General features: G+C 39.3%; 1 protein-coding gene across 3 annotated transcripts in view; it reads left to right on the top strand.

The window, feature by feature from the left end:
• Positions 1-19771, top strand: part of abch1 (ATP-binding cassette, sub-family H, member 1) — a 32925-nt gene extending 13154 nt beyond the window's left edge. For all 3 annotated transcript variants that reach the window (XM_051420466.1, XM_051420474.1, XM_051420481.1), the window contains 14 exons: positions 3388-3462; positions 3765-3945; positions 4244-4340; positions 4454-4622; positions 5298-5398; positions 9283-9353; positions 9526-9575; positions 9936-9992; positions 10187-10257; positions 10596-10684; positions 11578-11681; positions 14055-14214; positions 14799-14903; positions 15939-19771. In XM_051420466.1, the coding sequence (XP_051276426.1) occupies positions 3388-3462; positions 3765-3945; positions 4244-4340; positions 4454-4622; positions 5298-5398; positions 9283-9353; positions 9526-9575; positions 9936-9992; positions 10187-10257; positions 10596-10684; positions 11578-11681; positions 14055-14214; positions 14799-14903; positions 15939-16045 (1437 nt within the window). In that variant the 3' untranslated portion in view covers positions 16046-19771. The remainder of the gene's footprint in view (positions 1-3387; positions 3463-3764; positions 3946-4243; positions 4341-4453; positions 4623-5297; positions 5399-9282; positions 9354-9525; positions 9576-9935; positions 9993-10186; positions 10258-10595; positions 10685-11577; positions 11682-14054; positions 14215-14798; positions 14904-15938) is intronic.
• Positions 19772-20836: the final 1065 nt, after the last annotated feature.

Raw genomic sequence — 20836 nt, forward strand, 5'->3', positions numbered from 1 at the left:
TTTCCTTCATTATGATGAACATAATCACTGTATTTTATCACTCTCAGTCCCACTTTGTCCAGCTGCTGTAAATATTCGCTAGTCCCAAATATGTATTAATCCGCTACTGAAAACAGTCCCCAACGAATGCACAGTTTCTGTGTCCAGCTGTTTTAGGGAATCATTTTAACTTTTTTTCTTTTCAAATGAAATAATATATTTGTGAAGTATTTAAAAGATTAACATCTTCAGCAGCAAGTGTCACAAACAGGGTTGATGAGTCAGAGAGTGCTAACAGATAGACTAACACACCATTAGAAAAATATAGAATACTTCTAGCTTCATCCTTTAGTCCAGTCTGTGTAAAAATATATGTTTTGATGACATTGGTTTGCTTACTGTACATAGATATGAATGGTTAATTATTGTCATAATTTTGTCATAAAAATCAGAAAACTGAATTTGCAAAAAAATTAATTACCTGAAAGAAGTTTCTTGGCAATAATGGCATGATTTTTATCATCTGATCAAGGTGCAAAATGATAAACTGTCATTCAGTCAGTTTCAACACAGAGGGAGAACAGGCACTTTCTGGGTTCATTCACATACATACAGCCACATATTTCAGTCTTTATCATGTCAAATGACCACAGAATTATTTTCTACGGTATACGGTCACACACAAGAACACCATGGCCTCACACAGTACAAAGGACATACAGTGAGCCCATAGCCCCACATTTTTACAGTACATTTAACACCCATGTCACCTTCACTGCTGATCAAACTAATGTTTGGTTCAGCATAAATCCCGTCATTGTTTCACCAGTAATCTTCTTTGTATGAAAAGTCCATAAAGCCGAGTTTTACAGGTGTAAGTTTGTTCTGTTGATTAAAGGCCTTCCACATGCCACATTTGTTTTCTTTTTGTTGAAGGTAAAGTCCATCATCATTTTGGACCATTATCTTTCCACTGAGAGTTACTCTAGATCTCCCCTAGTTAGTCAACAAAAGAGGAGAAATGCGTCTCGCAGTATGTCCAAAGTTGTCTAAATAACATGTTTACATGGTTTTAACTGGCTTGGTAACATTAGCTATCGGCTAGCCTACAGAGCTGGAGGATGTGATGAAATTCTCTTTGAGAATTGGACTTTTTGTTGTAATGTTAACTAGCTGGTAATGGTCAGTAACAGTATTTTCTGTTTCTTTTACACATTTAAATATAGAATATATGACATGTGGGCGTTGAAGCTTAATGAAAGTGTTTGATTTAGGTTGAATAAGTTCATGAAAGTAATGTAACAGTGATGTCACTCATTATTTTTGCTGTTTAGTAATGAGAAATTACTTTTTCAATTAGTTAACTAACTGATGACTTGTATCTCGTTTGGTTAATCCATACACAATGGAAAACATAAAAACAATATGCTTGCAAGAGTCACTGTTTCCCCCTGCAACTACTCTTTATGCTAAGCTAAGCTAATCACCTTCTGGCTCTATCTCCATACTTAAGACACGAGAGTGGTATCAATCTTCTCGTCTAATTCTTGGCAAGAAAGCAAATAAGCTTATTTCCAAATATTTCAAACTATTCCTTTAAGAGCATATGGCCTTTTATTTTCTGTTCAGTTCTAATGAATTTAAGGAAACATGCAAAGGGTGAAAGGGTGAAAAGCTAAAATTTCACTTCTCTTCTGTTGCGCAGTGTGGGAGATAACTGTGTTAGGGAGGGTAGTAGATATAGGGACCTGAGTTAAGGGGTTGTGTTTTATGGCATGGAATGTCCTAATTTGCAGTTGGGGTCAACAGTAGGTCAAAGTAGACAAGGCCATGGAGAGACCTGGACTTGACATTAGTAAAATAAATAGGACAGACAGGGGTGTTCACTGTTTTATGATGTACTGAGATGGATATAAGGGAGAGCATTCTGGAGGACTAGAGAGAATACTTGTGATGTCTTCTCTCCATGCTGCATATAATAAAGTGTCTTGATTATCACACCGGCTCGAAAGTTCTTCAGAGACTTAGCACCTCTCAGTTTTGGGAAAGAATTTCCACGACAGCAGTAAGTCCCACACCACATGCCACAAACCAAACAGTTTCTCAAAGGCAACATGTTTACTTTTTCCAGTCAGGAAAGCTGCAATATTTGTTATGTAGCTGAACTAGCTCTAACCTCCTTACCGCAGCTGCTTTATCTCTCTATGCTGTGTATCTCCGTGTGGTTATCTAGTGTTAGGCTGAAAAATGTAATACTGGCCTTCTGATAAATTGGGAATATTAACACTACACCTGAAAAAAGTGTAAAACACCTGCACATCTTCTCTGTTTTCATTGATATTTTTAAGTTTCATGCACAATTTGCCAACTGTAATGTGTAATTCTGCCTTAGAGCGCTACTAAGTAGAATTTCTGAGTTTTAGTTGAGAATTTATTGTCCCATGGTGGTTTTCTGTTTAAGACTTAATTAATATTTGTCATGGTCTGATGTTAAGATGAAATACTTTCTCTTGGGGACTTCAAATGCTGCTTGAACTCCAGTCCGAACATGTTGAGCTGTGTGTGTGGTTTCCAGCTTTCTGTGCAAACTGAATCTCTTTCCTGTGAAACTGCATCAAAGTTTTTTTTAGGCTACACAAAAAACAGGTCCAAAGTCATTTTAGTTTCTTACTGATGCAGCTACATGTAAACATAGAGCCAGTAATTCTTCCCTAAAACCAGTCTGACTGCTCAGCTAGCCCAGTAATGTCCCCATTCAGGGTTAAATGATATGGGTAAAGTCAGAAGAGATCATAAAAAAACAAGTTTACTGTTATGTTGCTGGCTGCTTGCTTACATCTGTAATCCCTGTTATGATACCATTGCATCCCAGATGTGATCAAATCGATATGATAAAATGGCACACTTGGGGTGACACTTCTGTACAAACTAAACTTGAGGGGTCAAATCGTAACCGGCCTGTGTTTGCTCTGACTCCGCACCAAACGCTGTCTTCAGTGGCCTCCATATAGCTGCGTGTGTACTGATGTTTTTCACACACCGGTCAGTTCAGGACCATGACCTGTTCACACTAGAATCTGAAATGGGACACATTTTAAAAATAGTGTAAACAAAAAATTCTGATATGGGCAAAAGAATCAGAATTGAGCACTAAGTTATGTGAAGTGTGACTGTAGCCTTAGTGTTCATTGGACTATTCATGTACTCTAAATGGTTTGAGGGGGTAGGTGTGTATTGAAATTGAAGTTTTGATTTATGTTTAGGTGTCATGATATGTTATTGGATTTTTGAAGAGGATGAAATATGTCCTATCCATAAATAAACACAAATAAACACATTGTTGTTTTAAAAAGACCTGTTGCCTATAAATAAGACTTGAACAAATATTCTCTCCAAACACTTCTCCAGGTCGGTCTCATGAGGAACGGCTGTTTGCTGGCTGAAGGTCCTCCAGACGCAGTCATGAAGCAGCACAGTGCAACAGTGAGTACTCGTTAAAAACACTCATGGGATGTATGGACACCCATGGGTGCTGTTAGTCAGGGCAGGGAGGCTGTTCATGAAGCAATACTGTAGCACACTTCATCATCAACCAAGGCAATTAAAGGTGCCTTATATTCAGTATTAATAAGGATAAGTAATAGGAAGGCACATCTCATCTTCAACTACAACAACAACAACAAAAAAACAATTCATGGCTAAAGTATTGACCATATTTTCCTGCTGTGTGTACATACTGTATTTTGGTAGTGGTACCCATTCACCCACATTATCTTCTGCTGCAGACCCTGGAGCAAGCCTTCCTTCAGCTGTGTGAGACGTCGGACCAGATCGACTCAAAGCGGGAGTCCAGTCCGCAGGGTGGGCCGTTGGAGAACAGCCAATCATTCGAGAGTGGGCGGGACGAGAGTCGGCCAATTCTCACGGTCGGACCAGGAGCCGCAGAGGAAACTCCCAAATATTCAGGTGCTACTTTGAAACAGCCGGTACTGATGCCATTTCATTTTAGTTCCAAAACACCAAATGTGACCATTATCTGAAGTCATTATTGCAGTGTTTATTATCAATACATCTCTTCATACGCTGTAGTAGTTCAGGGCATAAAAGGTATTAAAATGGTTATAGAGAGGGACCTTCATTTTGGTAAGAGGAAGGTTTAGATTCAATTCTAGGCTCAAGTACCTCAGATTTGTACAGTACTCGAGTAAATGTACCAGTTGGTTTCTACCACTAAAGTTACTATTTGTTTGTTGTGTGTGTTCAGCGGACTGGAAGGTGCGAGCCAGACACCTGCTGCCAAAGTGGAGAAACATCGCCGCCCTGATGATCAAAACAATGGTGCGGATGAAGAGAATGCCAGGGTATGTTGTAGTAAATAGTATCTATTAGTAATATTTAGTAATTTATTAAGTTACAATGAGCAACATATTAGTGCAGCATTACTGACTGCTACTCTCTCCCCCTGTGTTTGCAGCTCGTTGTGTTTCCAGTTCTTGCTGCCCGTCATCCAGGTCTCTCTTATCTGTTTGTGTGTCGGAGGAGACCCAAAGGGAATCCAGGTTGCTGTGGTGAACAACGAGACCTCCCCCTCCGCTTACAGCAGATCACTGCTCTCCTTCCTGGACAACTCCAGCGTGCAGCAGGTATTCATTTAACTGTGGGAGACATTTATAACACACATATCAGGCATGATCACACCCTCATGTTTTCACAACCAAAACAGGAAGTAGGCAGTTTCTTTATGTATTAAAAAGTTGTTGGTTTTTTTCTTTGTAGCAGATATATTTACTGTGAATCTCTCAGTAGATTCTGGTTTACTTTCTTTTGTTGATTGATTATCACAATGCATGACAGATTGCTACGTTAACTATTCACCAGATTGTTTGTTTAGTGGCTCACTGAATTAGAACATTTTGTCCCAGAGCTCAGAGTGACTGAAATCTGTTCCGTCCTTCAGAAAGAAAATAACAGGCCTCTCACAGTTTCTGTATTTAACAAGTTTCACTTCTATTCACATTCAAACAAACCCTAAGACTTGAATTCTCTAGGAAACCGGTGAAAGGTTGTTTCTCTGTGTGTAAAGTGGTGTTCACTTATTTATTATCTATATCTATTATGATTATAAATAAATGAGAAATATTTCTCTTCTCTGTCATTAAAATGTAATCTCTCTTGTGTAGCTGCTCAATAACAAACATTAGAAGCTTTGATTGTGTTTCACTGGATACAAATGTCACTGAAGCGAAGGATGGCCAGTCAGCATGTACTTTATATAATAAGATTAAATTGAATTGTGTCTGTTCTTTATATGTCCATAGGTGCCCTTGTCCCATAAAGATGCTTTCGATGGGATCTATAACGGAGAGTACTGGGGTGTCATCGGCTTTGGCGAGAATTTCACCAGCTACCTGACAAAAAGGTTAGGGTAACACAGAGAGCGAGTTATTTTTTATGCTCCAGTCATCAGCTTATCCATCATTTCATAATGAATCAATGAATGCCAAAAAAAGCCTTGCACCACGCCAGGTTGCTGATGGCGTGCATGTGACACTATAAGCTCGTCTGTGCACCAGTTCATGTTGAAGTGGTTGGTCTGCCAACATCAGCAGAGAGCAAAACACGTCTACATTAGTACAAAACACAAACAGGAACTCTTGCATTGTGCCCGCTGACTTGCACATAATATGTGAATTGTCCGAGTGGAGTTAAAAAAAAAGGGACTCAAGTGATCAACACAGCAAGACATTCATGACTGAATCGATATGACAGTTGTTAGACATGTAGTAGAAGAACAAATCAAAGGAGATGTCTGACTGTGTTGCTGCCTGCTGTACCGGCCTGCGCATTAAACTTGGAGCTCACACTTGTGTCATGGACAAATTTCAGTTGGTCCACATGGTGTAAAGTAGATGCTGAATGTCACATGTTGCTTTTGAGGTATAAAGATGGTAAGAAGTCCAGCATTTTGTTCAAAGCAGCAGTGTAAAGAGATACTCGGCGTGTGCACAGATTTAACAAAACTACTGTGGCGTGCATGAGTTCAACACATGCAAATACGGAAAACTCAAACAAATACAGAAACGCAAAGTAGCACAGACAACAACGGAAAACGTTCCCAGGGAACTCTAAAAACTGATGAACACAATTGGGCCACCAAATAAACTCACAATTTGCTAATTTTCTAACACCACTTGCAGATAGCCAACTTCAGTGACTTCTTGAGTCACAAACCACCGCAACAACAAGCGTGTCCCAGCCATGTACATCACTTTTTAGTGTCCCCTGGAAACAGTTTTGCTGTCTGTGCCACTTGCAGCGTTTCTGTATTTGGTCGTTTTCTCTCTGCACGTGTTGTCTAGCTCTCCGGGCCACCATACTAAACACTGTCAAAACAAATGCACAACTTGGATTTTTGAGCAAGTCTGCATGTGAATGAAAAAAAAAAACTCTTTGTGATAATATTTAAAAAAATTAAGTTCCAGAAGCTAGTGTGACCTGTTTATAACCTGACATGATTCGACCCCCTACATGCTTTACCTTCCTCATCTTTTGATAGATGTCATAGCACAGATGATGTTATGCACGTGCAGTGCCAATGCTGATTACAGAAGGCTGTGTTTGTGTGCGTCAAAAGGGATTTTTTAGTAGTCATACAAAACCCACAGCAAAGCAGGCCAACTCCATCCAAATGCCAGTGTGATGCACAGACAGCATTCCAGCAGAGCAGAGACAAACTGATCACACAGGGAAACATGATGAACACACTCACTCTTAACCTCACTGCGCACAGATCTTGACCATTTCATGCAGATGTAAAGCCTTTATGCCTTCATTATTATGAATTTAAATGCAGCATCACCATCACATAACTTACACTGTGGTACATGCATGAGGTCAAGTTCATGGGTTCGAGCTTTTTCAACTATTGGGTGGATTGTCATTTGAGACAAACATTCATGTTCCCCTCAGGGTGAATTGGAATAATTTGGGTGATCTCATGACTTTCTATATAGCACCATCATCAGGTCAAACATTTAATTTGTCCTAAATACATTCCCATCAGCCCCAGCTGTTCTCTGTGTTTAGAGCCAATTAGCAAATGTTAGCATGCTTACTACTACCTACTTAACATTAGCATGTTAACATTGTCACTGTGAGCATTTAAGCGTGCAGAGCACTCAATGTGTAGCCACACAGAGCCACTTGCTTTCCCTATAAACACAAATGGGGAGTGGCAATGTCTTCAGTCACTCTTTGACATGTAGCAGTGTATAAAATCCATTAAAGAAGAATCCAGGGTCTGATTGACAGAGAATGAGGAGGTTTCCATCAAGTAGAAATTATGTTATCAGCTGCAACTTATCCAGCTAATACACTGCAGCATCAGACATTTCAGAAAGGTACCTTGTTCTGGATTTATGCAAATCTGGTGAGGAGTACTGGGGGCTTTAATGGGACACAAGTTGATGTACATGAAGGCCATCTATCTAAGATGTATCTTACACTTACCTGGGTTCAGATACAGCAAGTTTGATGCAGACAGTAATGAACTTGCTGGTGAGTATAATATTTAACAAGCGTTAAAAAATGGTTGACTAGGTAAAAGATTTCATCATGGGACTCTTACTACTTTATTATTATTACTTGCACTCTTTATTGCTCTAACTCTCTCTCTCTCTCTCTCTCTCTCTCTCTCTCACTCCCTGTCTGTCTTTAACGCACATAAACACACACAGAAACCACACCAACACCAACTCACACCTCAGAATTGTCATCATGTGAGGATGAGTCAACCCTGGAGGGCAATGGGCATGTGTTGTTGCTTTGGGTGTGAATCACATTCTGCGTGTATTTGTGTGTTTGTAATACCTGGGCAGACAGTCTGGTCCTTCCTGTCCCTGACACACCTGCCAGGTCACAGCTTAGCATCGACCAATCAAACGTACATTCCTACTGAATCATGTGCCGTTCATGTGACAGACCTGCCTGTGGAAAACAAGAGGTGTCTTCTCCTGGGTCTGTCATGTGGAAATAAACAGTTTGAGTTATATTCTGGCTGATTCTCTAATTAGATCAGATGTGATTTCATGAGGTGAAAGGTTTGCATCTATTCATTGTCTATTAATTATTGTGTGGACAAGGCATGATGGGTAATGCAAACCTACCTTGTAATATATTGAGGAAAATTCAACTATTATTCATTATTAAGAGAAAAAAGCTTCGCAGATGAGAGGATTTGCCGCTTTTCTTTGTCTTATGTGATTTGAACTTTTGGACTGCTAGTTGGAAAAAAACACGCAATTTAAAGACTTGTTAGAGGCACTATTTTTATAACATTTTATAGACAAAATGACTGATTAATCAAGAAAATAACAATAAGATGAATTGATAATGAAATCATTAGTTGCAGCATTGCAGTTCTGTTTGCTTAAAGGAGCTGAAACCTCAACTTTTCTGGCTAAATGCCATTAGCCTGCAAAGTAAGTCTGTCTGGTTGTAGACTTCCTACATACACAAACACTGGAACAGGACACGGTGGTTATTGCAAAGATATTTAAGGGTTTGTAACAGATTAGGGGAGGAAAGCAAGAAACAATTACAATCCACTTCCACTGAAGCAGGAAGAAACTCGAAGCCTGGCTTCACCTTTTAAACAAAGTTAAATTTACTTAATTGCATGAATTATAATATCCTCAATGTCACAGCAAGGCCAAAGGCATTGCTTTTTTTGATTTCAGGGAAGTAATAAGCCTAACTAACCTTCCAAGTTTTGTTTAGATCAGTGATACCAGCCTATAGTCACGTAGATTTGTGACCTAATTAGTTTTGCTTCTAATTAGCTTTGAGGTCACACTGTCACGGATGAATTCATAATAAAAAAGGAGCACTTTAGAGTTTGTGGGTTACCCTACATGCTTCCAAAAGCTGCTATTTCTTATTTAGTTCAAACCCTAACTGTTCCCTCTTTGCTTACATGAAGATTTATGTTTGAGTCAAACCTTCATATAGGAATATAAGTGAATGCCAAAATAGATCCCCAGTGAAAAAGTACAGTGTTTTGCCCCTTTAATCGTCACATGCTCTCATACATCTCTGTCTACTGATTTCATCTCTAGTAATCTATCTCGTACCTGTAAAAAGCTTGTGTTGTGCACATCAGTAAATTGGCATCTTCAGCATTTCATTTTTTGCTTCTATTGCAACATTTACATTCCAGTTTTATTGATTGTTGCTGACGGTTGAATATATTTGCAAACTCAGGGAGGTTTTTTTCAGATTGTGACCATGTGCCTGACTTTACAGGATGATTCAGCGGCAGGTTTCTAGAGAGGTGGTTGATGGAGGATCACTACACGTCTGGCTGGACCTGACAAGTAAGATGGAAAACCTTCTCGTAGTTTGTAGTCTTTTTGCTTAAAAGGGTCCATTTAAAGAAGTTTATAACTGAAGTAATATTCTACTGTGAGTTTTCTGAGATTTCTTCATTATCTACTGTTAATCTGAGACGGAGAAGTTGTTCATTTTTGCTGTTTATGTGTTGTCTAGATCGACAAATTGCTGTTATGCTGCAGAAGAAACTACATGAGGCCTTTCAGGTTTGTTTGTGCGAATATTCAGATGTTGTCATGCTGTGAAGGAGAGCTACCATCAAAAGATGTTCAGCACATACAGAAAATTCAGATCTGAAGACATCTGATGTTTAATTTAGACTCAAACTTAACACACTTGGCTCAGCACTCTTGCTTAATCAATATTGATATTGTATATTGATGTTCAAGGCACTTAACTGTTTTTTACGATTATGTATTACACAAAACCTTTTTTCTTTTCATCACATCATGATTACACTGAACACTGAATCACTGAATGATGCCCTAATGTAAGTTACAATCTGCCATGCAACATCCTTATACTGTTCGAACTTGTTAAGATTGTTACTCTGTCATCTCTTGCAGGCTTTTGTGGATAATAAGTTGGGCAGGATGTCGTATCTGGTCTCCCTGCCAATAAAGGTAAAATAATATAATAATAATAGATTCAATAAATGAGTGTAATTACAACATAAGAAAGAGAAAACCCTGATTATGTTTCAATCTTAAATGAGAAAGTACTTTACCAACAAGATGACAACAGTACATAAGTGCTGCTGATGCTACTTGCTGTATAATACAGTTCATTCCAATCTTTTGTTGCTGTCGTCTTTCAGTTTGAAGAACCGATCTATGGCAGCCAAAACACAGATTTCACCACGTTTGTGACACCTGGAGCTGTCCTCAGGTCAGTGGGCTGGATGATGTAATATTAAGTTAGATAGCCGTTATCAACCTATACATATTGAACAAAACCTTTTATTTACTTTTCACTCTCCTCTTGTTCATGTATGTACAGTGGTTTTAAGAGGGAATGTTTGAGATTGTATTAAAACACATGTCGCTGATGATAAATAGTCTTATATGGTGGAAACATTTGATGATCACGTATCTTTTCTCAGTAACCCCGGTGGATTGAACCAACAATTTACCTACACGTCAACCTGACATTGAACTTCCAGTTTGTTTCTCTCTTCCTCCTCTTCCTCTTCCTCTTCCTCTTCCTCTTCCTCTCTGGCCCTCCAGTATCACCTTCTACCTGGCCGTGGGTCTGACAGCTCTCTCCTTTGTCCTGGAGAGGAAGGAGGGGCTTTTGGACAGATGCTGGGTTGCAGGTGAGAGGTCAAAGTTCACACTTCTCCTACAGTTCCACACAAACATAAAAGTCCCATTTCCCATTTCTCTTACTACTATTGTACTTACTAATTCTATGCAGGTTTTTATGGTTCTGTGCATTTAAACCGTGAAGAGTGAGAAAATGAAGTATGAACACTGAAACTGCAATGTAATGTTCCTAGTATCCTATAACAATTAGTATATTGTACATACTGTGTACATTTAGTGTGTTCCCAAAGTAGAAGACTTTAGTTTGACTGAAATAAATATTTAAGGTCACTTATTACTGCTCAAATGTGCAATTTAGCACTTTCTAGCTTTATAGAAGGGAAAAAATTAAACACAAAAGACGGAAAAGGAAAAGATAGCAAAATGACCAGCAAAAAGAAAGAAAGCAAGAAAGCAAAAAAGATTTGCTCTTAATCTTTAGATTAGTTTAAATCCTTTGACCGTAGGCAAAAAAGTTCGTGCTAGACATTTAATAAAATAACATGAACCTCACAGTGTGTCATTTGAATGTAATTTGAGATATGACCAGAAGGGGGAGTAATATGATCAGAGATTAGGAAGCAAACACACCGGGGGAGTTGTTTGGGGGTTTCTTTTTTACTCATAATGAATTATTGATTTTATAGCTTTAAAAGGACTAATAACTTAACAGGGAGCTGTAAATTGTATTGTTATCATCAAAAATTAATTTTCTTTTGTCTTTGTTATAGCCATTTAGATTCAGATCAGACTGAATGAACCTGTGTTAATGTCGATTTACTTCAGATATCAGAACTTATAAGTGAATAATAACGCATTGTGTGTGTCTCTCTCTCTCTCTCTCTCTCTCTCTCTCTCTCTCTCTCTCTCTCTCTCTCTCTGTGTGTCTATGTCTCTCTACCAGGTGTGAGCTCTCTGGAGACGATGCTGGCTCACCTCTTCTCTCAGCTGTTTGTCATCAGCGTTCAGATCCTCCTGCTGCTCCTCTTCATACTGCTCGTCTTCAAGGTTTGTCCTCCTGATGCAGGCAATAAAACCGACACTGACAAACGCAAACACTCTTCAGATAAGATGAGGCTTTATTGATTGGGGAAGCGGGTCTTTACAGCAGCAAAATCAAGACAGCAGCTAAAACAAGACCTGCAGGGAAGAAAGTAACAGCGGGAAAAGATAGACTAAGTAATAAAACAACCAATAGAAATACAGGTTTGATTATACTGTACAAACAAAGCTGACTGTTCCAGTCTCACCTCGCTGGTGAGGATCAATCCTGTTTACAACACTGTCAATGTGAAAGTCTTGAGTCTTGAGGTAGACACACATGATAATATTTCCTGTTCTATTTAAGTTGCTGTTTAAGCCATTTTCTTGAGACTGGAAGGCTCATAAAAGGAGTCGAAATCCCCTTAAAAAGTCACGGCGTTCCTAATATGATTTGGTTTGTGGAGAGTTCGACATGCTGAAGGTTAATGTGTCACAAACCCTGCAGGTCTGTTACCCTGCTCATTTGCATTTTTACCACATTGCAAAAATCAGATTTTACGGTACAGCGCATTAGAGGCATAATTATGCAGACTTTTATTTTACAAGATCATGTTGTGTCATTCTAAAATTTGCTATAAAATGTACATGTGACAGTGTGTGAGAGGAAATAAATCTTGGTGTGTGAGTCCATCGGAGTCTGAAGGTCAGCAGGGTCACGTTTACTGTGTGAACAACGAATCAGTGGGAACGTGGGTATTCTGTCGAATCATTGATTTTCAATAGACATGTGTGTAGGATCAATACAGGGAGAAGGCACACAGACAAGAGATGATAGATATAATTTGTGTGTGTGTGTGTGTGTGTTCTGTTTGCTTCTGTATCTGTGCGTTCAGTCCATGTAGGCACATGCTTTTTATGGGTGTGTGCTCTCGTCTCTCTGTCTGTCAGTGTGTGTGTGTGTGTGTGTGTGTGTGTGTGTGTGTGTGTGTGTGTGTTAATTGAGGTGCTGAAGTCCAAAGAGACCACCACTGCATAAATCACTTCCAGCATTGGCTATATACAGGGATCGCTGTGGGATCGCCACGACAACAGCCCTTGATTGCTGTGGCAACCGAGTAGTCATGTGGCCTCTCGGTGCAGGTCTATTTTTGCACGTTGTCAGGGGAGACGGATAGTGTCTTAACACACTGAGGACAAGTGCACCAACACACACACACACACACACACACACACACACACACACACACACACACACACACACACACACACACACACACCAGGAGACTCTTACAAATGCCTGCAGATTCTCCTCAAGTTTGGAGAGTTATCACCTTGAATCTTCGGAGCTGAGACTTTTCTCTCTGTTTTTGTTTGATTTTGAATAGTTTAATGTCCTGTGCAAGGCCTCCACTCTGCTTACACTCCCCTCTGTCTGTGTGATTCACAACTAAACTTAATCAGCAGTGGCATTTCTTTCCATTTCTTGTAGTGTTTTTGGCTAAAGATCAGTGCAGAACATCAGAGTGTTTCTGTCTCTGAAGGTTTCTCCCTTGTTCCCTTTATGTCCATTTGTCTTGATCTTATCTTCTCATCTGTTCTCATATTCCTTAAATGAGCACTCCACTAATTTAGCATCGCACTCCCATAATGTTGTCGGACAGTTTAAACAAAGGGATCAAGATGTGATGCAGCCAAACCAGATATATAGTCCTTTATATCCCAGTTTTTACATACATAGAGTTTGGTCAGAGAAGCAGTTAAGTTAGATGAAGAGCAGGCTACAGAGGTCTGGTGAGCTCACTTGTTTCTGGCTCCACTCCCCCAGTTTTTGTCCAGACTTGTAGTCTTCAGCGGCAACCGGTGCTGACTCGAGTGACATCACTTGAGGCACTCTATCAGTTTTAATGCAGCTGCCTCCACAATCACAAATTGCTTTATTCAACTATTTTTCTCATATGCAGTAATACTCCCCATTGCCAGGAAATAGACTTTAGTGAAGTTCGCCTTAAGGATTTACAAAATGTATTCCAAGTGGATACAGAAAACTATGAGAAATTTGTCAAACATGGTCTGACTTTGAAATGAGAGCAATCTTTAAATTGTATATTATAGAGTGTAGAATTTGCTGCTGTGTATTGAAAAATGGAGAAATACCATTTTCATCCATTCTAAAAAGTTGGCTGTAACACTGTATATTTCGTATTTATATTATTGTTATTGTTTATATTTCGTGCCAGTAACAATCATTTATATGACACTCTTTATCTCACTTTCTTAACCAGTTTATTACATTTTTAGGTCCACTGCAGCTTTGTGAACCTAACTTGATTGAACTTGTCTTAGTCTGTTATCTCTTCTCACTCTTCTACCCCCATCTTTCACTCTCTCTCTCTGCAGATACCTAATGAAGGATCCTTGGTGCTGGTCATAATTCTGATTGTGCTGCAGGGCGTCACTGGCATCTCGTTTGGCCTCGTAATCTCAGCCGCAATCGACGACGAGCAGAGTGCCAACCAGGCTGCCCTGGGGATCTTCTACCCCAACCTCATCATCAGCGGTAGGCCTTGCTGGACCATTATTCAACCAGGAAAACTGATTATAACTTCTTTGATGTCGTTGTGAACTGGATGTGTGTTGGTAGAGTATATGAATATTTGTTGGGTTGGTTGACACCACCAAAACTCTTCAGGAAGACTGGATTGTGTAGTTCATGGTTTAACAATGAAGACAACAACCACAATCTTGCACTATGTCTATATCATGTGTTTTGCTAATGATTTGATGTGGTCGACCCCCGTAGGGCAGAAATTATTACTACTGGGCATTTCAGTCAGCACTCCTTCAAAGTACTCAGGAAAAAAAGGCAAATCTGAACTAGTCAACTGGTGATGAAGATCATGCGATTGCATTCCTGAGAGCATTTTCTCAACTGTTTCCAGGCTGTTGTTTTTCATGTTATTTTCTGTTGCCACTTATTCATTTCCTTCTCTGCTTTGGATGGTTCAAGTAAAACAGAAACCAGATATTGTTGAAATGCTTTATGTGGTTCATTATTAGCATAGAACAGCCAGTTAAAGACTGTATGTTAACAGCAGGTGTAAATGACGTCTTACGCAGTATCCTCTCTGTTCTGTACTGTAGGTATCATCTGGCCTGTGGAGTGTATCCCATATCCTCTGCGCTACATCAGCCTGGCTCTTCCTCAGACCTACGCCTCAGAAGCCCTTCGATGTATCATGTACAGAGGTAATGTACTCACGCATGTTACACAACACTCATTAGTTCCATAATGTTTTGGTTATTGGTGTGTAGTTAACGTGTGTTAGAGTCAGACGCATGCACATGGCTTAGACAACGTAGCCAGTGTAACGGCCAGTCGTCTAAATCATTAATCAGCTCTGGATCCTGTGTAATTCAGCTTCCTGGAATGTAAGGTATAAGGGTTTCGCTCCGTGTCCCAATCCTTCTCCTTCTCTTGACCTCATCGTCTCTGAACAATAAGACCTGATGACGGCCCAGAGCTCCCTCCATGTCACATGATACGTGCCAAGCACAGGAAGTCAGAGGAGCTATTTCCTGTTTGAAAGCCTTATCGTAGAGGTGCAGTGGAAGATGAGACACAGGCAGGGGTCGACAGTGTCAGGATTCAATTCTTTGGATGAACTGAAACTTCTTTGCAAGTGTGTCCTGCCAAATTCACGGATTGTATTCATTTGAACTATATCTCTTATATCCATGTTTTGCTTGCATGCATTCACTACAGCCTGGATAAACTCGTATCCAGATAATAAGAACGTGATGAGTGTGAGTTATATTAGCTGTGTTGGATTTGGTTTAGAGGTTTTTGTCTAGACAGAGCAAGCTGTTTCCCATTGTTTCCAGCCTCTGTGCCAAGCTAATCTAACTTATTTTACAAAATGTTAAACTGTTGCTTTATGACTGTATTTTATTTTGGAGTTCTTGTGTGGCTGCTTGTGTTTAGACAATAACTGACCCTTTTTGCTCTGTGCTCCAATACCTTTCCTGTGCTTAGATATGCTATGTGCTAGGCTCGTCTATGTTGAAAGAAAAACCCAATAAATTTAGAAGATGGTTTAAAAAAAATTCAATTTTCGAAATTTCAAAAAGTAGTTGCCTTTCAACATAGACGAGCGTAGCACATAACAAATAAGTACAGGAAAGGAGTTCCAAAAGAGGCGGGACTTAGATAGGGTCAATTACCATTTGACAAGCAACAACAAACAGTTTACACACATATATAAACATAAATATTTCCAACAGGTTGGGGTCTGTCTCGGATGATGGTGTGGCGAGGCTTCGCAGTCACCCTGGGCTGGAACACCTTCTTCATCGTCCTGGCCACGGTCATCTTAAAGCTGAGGACATGACCGCCTCGACCCGGAGAACCTTCTTCAGAGTGTGGACTGAGCTGAAGCCCAGGAGCCAGTGACTCACCTGGGCCTCCTGTGTGTGGATGGACTGGGGCAGCAGGGAGCCGGAGGAGGGAGGGATCACTGTGGTTTAATGGACTGATGGGGTTGAATCATCAGTCTCCCTCCTCAAAATGATCTGTCCCACACACACACACACACACACACACACACACACACACACACACACACACACACACACACACACACACACACACACACACACACACCAGTCAGCTGCCTGATCCTGCAACAGTTGCTTTGGCCTCTTCAAGCGCGAGTGAAATTTCGAAATGCTGCACATACAAGACAGAATATACACATGCACAACAGGAGGATATTTGGGGATAGTGTGTAGTCTTACAGTTTCTTTCACTTCTATGTGCAGCTTGTTTTACACTTTTCACCCCCAGAATAGGCCATGTACCAACTCAGGGTCACTTTGTTTCTGTTTGCCCTTGGTCTTAATGCTAATAGAGAGATTTTGTGGTGAATATACTGACCATGACTGTAGGACAGTGGCTTTGTCCATACAGTGTTTGTTGTTTACCTTAAAATTGCATTATAGAGAAATTATATATATATGTAAATGTAAACTTTTAAATATCAGCACAAGAAGAAAATGTGAAATTGTATTTTTGTTTTTCAGTTGTTTGACAAGCAGAAAAATTGAGAAGAGGATTGTTGTTATGTTGTTGGATCCCAGAATAGGATTTAAAATGCAGATCGCTTTGTTTTGTCCAGGAGATTCTCACCCACTCCGGCTTGCCACAGCAACAGTATCTTCTCTAGTTGCTTGCTTGTTATGTCTTTATTTGGAATTACATCCTGTCTGGTGTGTGACAGGAAGTGTGACCAGGTGCTCACCATCATTGTTGTTCTCACTTCAGGTTGATGGTGTCCTCTATAACTTGTGTTTTGTGCCTGCATCAGCTGTGGGAGGAAAACAAGTGGGGTTTGATGTTGGTGATGGGAAAGTATTGGTACTGTATTTTATTTTATTTTTATTATTCTCCACTTTGCTGGACAGAGTGGAGGCTGTTGGATCGATTCTTCTCACAGGTCAGATGTGTCATGCTCCTCAAGCCGTCTGCATCCATAGAAATTTGTTATATTTTTTACACAAAAGTTCCTTCTTCCACCAACAATAACAAAGAACAAAAGCACAGAGTAATGCCTATTTTGGATGTCATGGAGAGGTGCCTTTGGGATGCTGTGGTGTCGGCATTGTGAGAAAAGGGAAGAAAAATTTAGAAATTTGAAGAAATTTTGAAAGGTGGGAAACAAAAGCTTGATTTTCCTTCTTTATCGTTTTCAAATAGTCAGAAATGAAGGCTACATTTTAAAATGACTCTTTAGGGTTCTTTAATTTTGTATTACTGGATATTTTTTAACCATACAACATAATTATTATTATTTTGTTCTTAAACAGTATCTTGTTAGTATCTAAAACAATCTTTAGATTGTGAGATATGTTTCTCAAAATAAGTGAGATTTGTCATTTTGAAACACATGAAACAACATGTTGAAATAATGAAGGATATTGTAGGAGAGGCTAATTACTAGAAAAGATAACTTTAACTGTTAATAATAAATTATATCCAGTTCCTCTTTTTTGGCATTTTACTCATCTCGTTGAAGACAGAAAACACACTGATCTCTAAATCGCTCTCAGACTGCATTTGGAAAATATGCATATTTATCTCCTTGCCAAGAGTTAGATGAGAAGATTAATACCTCCCTCATGTCTATGTGGTAACTATAAAGCTTAAACAAATTAAACTGATGAAATATATAATATATAAATTAATGAGTTCATAAATTGATAGTAGGCTAGCTGTTTCCTCCTGTTCCAGTCTTTTTGCTAAGCTAACTGGCTGCTGGTTGTAGCTTCATATTTATCGTACAGGCATGAAGATGGTATCATCTCATCTAACGTTTGTCAAGAAAGCAATTTCTCTAAATTGAAGACATATGACTCAGTCCAGCATCACATGTTGTGCCAATCTCATAAATTTATAATTGTTTACATTTATTTAGCATGCCTAACAAATCTGAATAATTTTTTAATAGATGTTTTACACCGTTCGGCTGTAGGACTAAACACATATACCAGCATGAGTTGTGTTTAGATGTGTTGTGAATCTCTATCTCGTAGCCACGATGCTATGTGTTGCAGTGCTGGTAATACCAGTTATATTAATGTAATGAAGAATTTATGTATCCATTTACAGGATAAATAATGAATATAAATGACTGCAAATGCATCTGATTGAATTGCGTTGGTTACGTCGTGGTCTGATGGTATAGATGTGCAGTATGCTGTGTGTGATGTTAGATGTTGAATCTTTAGGAGAGAGTTCCCTGCACTGTTAATCTGCTGTTGCTCTGTGTTCCTTTTGCACATTTTAAGGGACATTGTGCTCCTGTTTGGTGGAAATAGGGGAGCAGTCACCTCTTGCTCTTATGGAAACAACTTTTTATCATGTTCAGATGATACCAACATGCTCCACTGTATTTTGCCAAACTGTGAGGATCTACTGTAGCTCTGTTTATATTCTTACCTTGACAGAAAGCTGAAGATGTATCCCACATCTTGGTGGGATTACCTCCGTGCCTCACTCGACCCTCATCACTCTATAATGTATGTTTATAAAATAAGTTTAAAATGGTGGACGATCTCTGCTAAAATTGGTACCGCTTATGTGAAAGTATGGACATTATTTAGTAATATTGCGATTACATTTTTATATTTTCTTTGACAATTTCTGGAAGATTGGGGTATTATTGCTAAAAGCTGTGTTAAATCTGTTTAAGATGGTCATGTGCTGATTTTTGTTCCAAAGTGCTCTATATCCATTTTCGAGGATTAACCTTTTGTTCACTATTTTGTCAGAAATCTACCTGCAAAACCAGCCAACCACTAGGTAAAAGCAAGCATCTTGGAGCAAAACCTCTCATGTACAAAGCATTTCACAAGATTTACATGAACTGCAATTCTACTGCTGAAGACAGCGTTCAAACAAGCTGATTCCCTGAGTTCTTATTGAACTCTTCCACTCCTGTATTGCTTCTATAATGCTCCGTAGCGGAGTCTCATGAATGACTAAGGATGCGCTCTCTGTGTGATTCATGTCTGTTTGGTTTTATCTGTGGTTTGAAGTGGGCGGGACTCTTGGAAATGGGATGTCACAATATGTGCAGCAATCAGACTTCTCAATCAAATCTGATCAAATCACACCCACACAGTCCCGATGAAGCAGATTATCTCAGTTTTTGAGTGTTAAACTCTTTGGGTCTATTTGAGTATTTAAGGTAAAAACTAGTTTAAAATGCTCATTAATTAAAACTGAAGTACTTAATATGCCCTACTTTAATATTTTCTTCAACTACAGCCTTATTCAGATTAAGGTAATCATCACTGTAGCCACTTCTTATTCAGATTTTTTACTTTATCAGGTTAATATTGGGATATTGCAGTTCATGTAAACATGTTATGAAGGTTTGTGTTGTTTTCCACTCTGCTCTAAACTCGAGCCGACTACCTCCGCCGTCTTTCCCCAAAGGGCATGTAGAGCCTTTACACTCCTCTGTTGGGACATGTATGCACTGTGAAGAGCAGACATGCTTCGATGAAGTTCTATTCATGTATGTATTTTGAAACAATAAACCTCGTCAAGAATTCTTCCCTTTGTCTTGTTGTTCTGCATTTCAGAGCGACGCCAGATTTTACTCAGTACCAAAAGTAAAAAAAAAAAAAACCCACAATCACTGTGGTTCCAAAAACACCCGCAGGCCATGGATGATTTATTCGGTGACATCATGCTTGCTTGCATCACTGTGTTGCCTGTTACCATGGTGATGATGATGACCCCGTTGCCTTCGGTGGAATCTAGATCTTCACCTGACTGGTTGAACTGTGTGTGTGTGTGTGTGTGTGTGTGTGTGTGTGTGTATGGTGGGTTATTTTAATGTTTACGGCAGTTATGAGATTGTGCATACTCATGGTTTCATGTAGTCTGTCAGACGCTAGATCAGATGCTATCTAACTGGAGCCAGGGGCGCCACCAAGGGGGGGGCCTGGGTCTGACCTGACACAGGTGCAGTATGACACTATCTACGTTTACATGGAGCGTAATATTCAGATTATAATCAATTTAAAAGCCCAAAAGCCCAAACAGAATAAAAATGCTCCACGTAAACACCTAAATCTTTAAAATGGGAAAAATCTTTACTAGTTTAAATGTTTTTGATACAAACACTTAAAGAACTGAACATTATTGGATGCCTAGAGAGCAGGAAAATAATAAATAACAACCTATACAAACAAGTCCACTTAAACTTTTGCTTCTTCAGAGCTGTTTAATGCATCGGCACATGTAAACACCAGACCCGCTTAGATCATATCCCCATGTAAACACTTAATCAGAAATCTTCAATCGGAATCATTTTAGCTAGCTAGTGTGGCTCATTGACATGTTTTTAATATTTTTTGAACATAAGACATGTCAAGGTTTGGACTCACAGATAATACTTGTTAGTAGGATCCGTCCATTGTTTGTTTTAGTATTTTCATGGAATTTGTTAGAAAAATTGAATTTCATTATCCTTAAAAAAACAGTTTTCTTTGATTTCTTGAATATCTGTGCAGAGTTGTGGCGTTTGCACAGGAATCTTTGCACAAACACGCATATTGAACATACAGTGAATTCTTGCAGTAAGTGTCTCAGATGACTTCCCCTGTGGAGA

This window comes from Dicentrarchus labrax, unplaced genomic scaffold (genome assembly GCF_905237075.1).
Source record: "Dicentrarchus labrax unplaced genomic scaffold, dlabrax2021, whole genome shotgun sequence".
Lineage (NCBI taxonomy): Eukaryota > Metazoa > Chordata > Actinopteri > Moronidae > Dicentrarchus > Dicentrarchus labrax.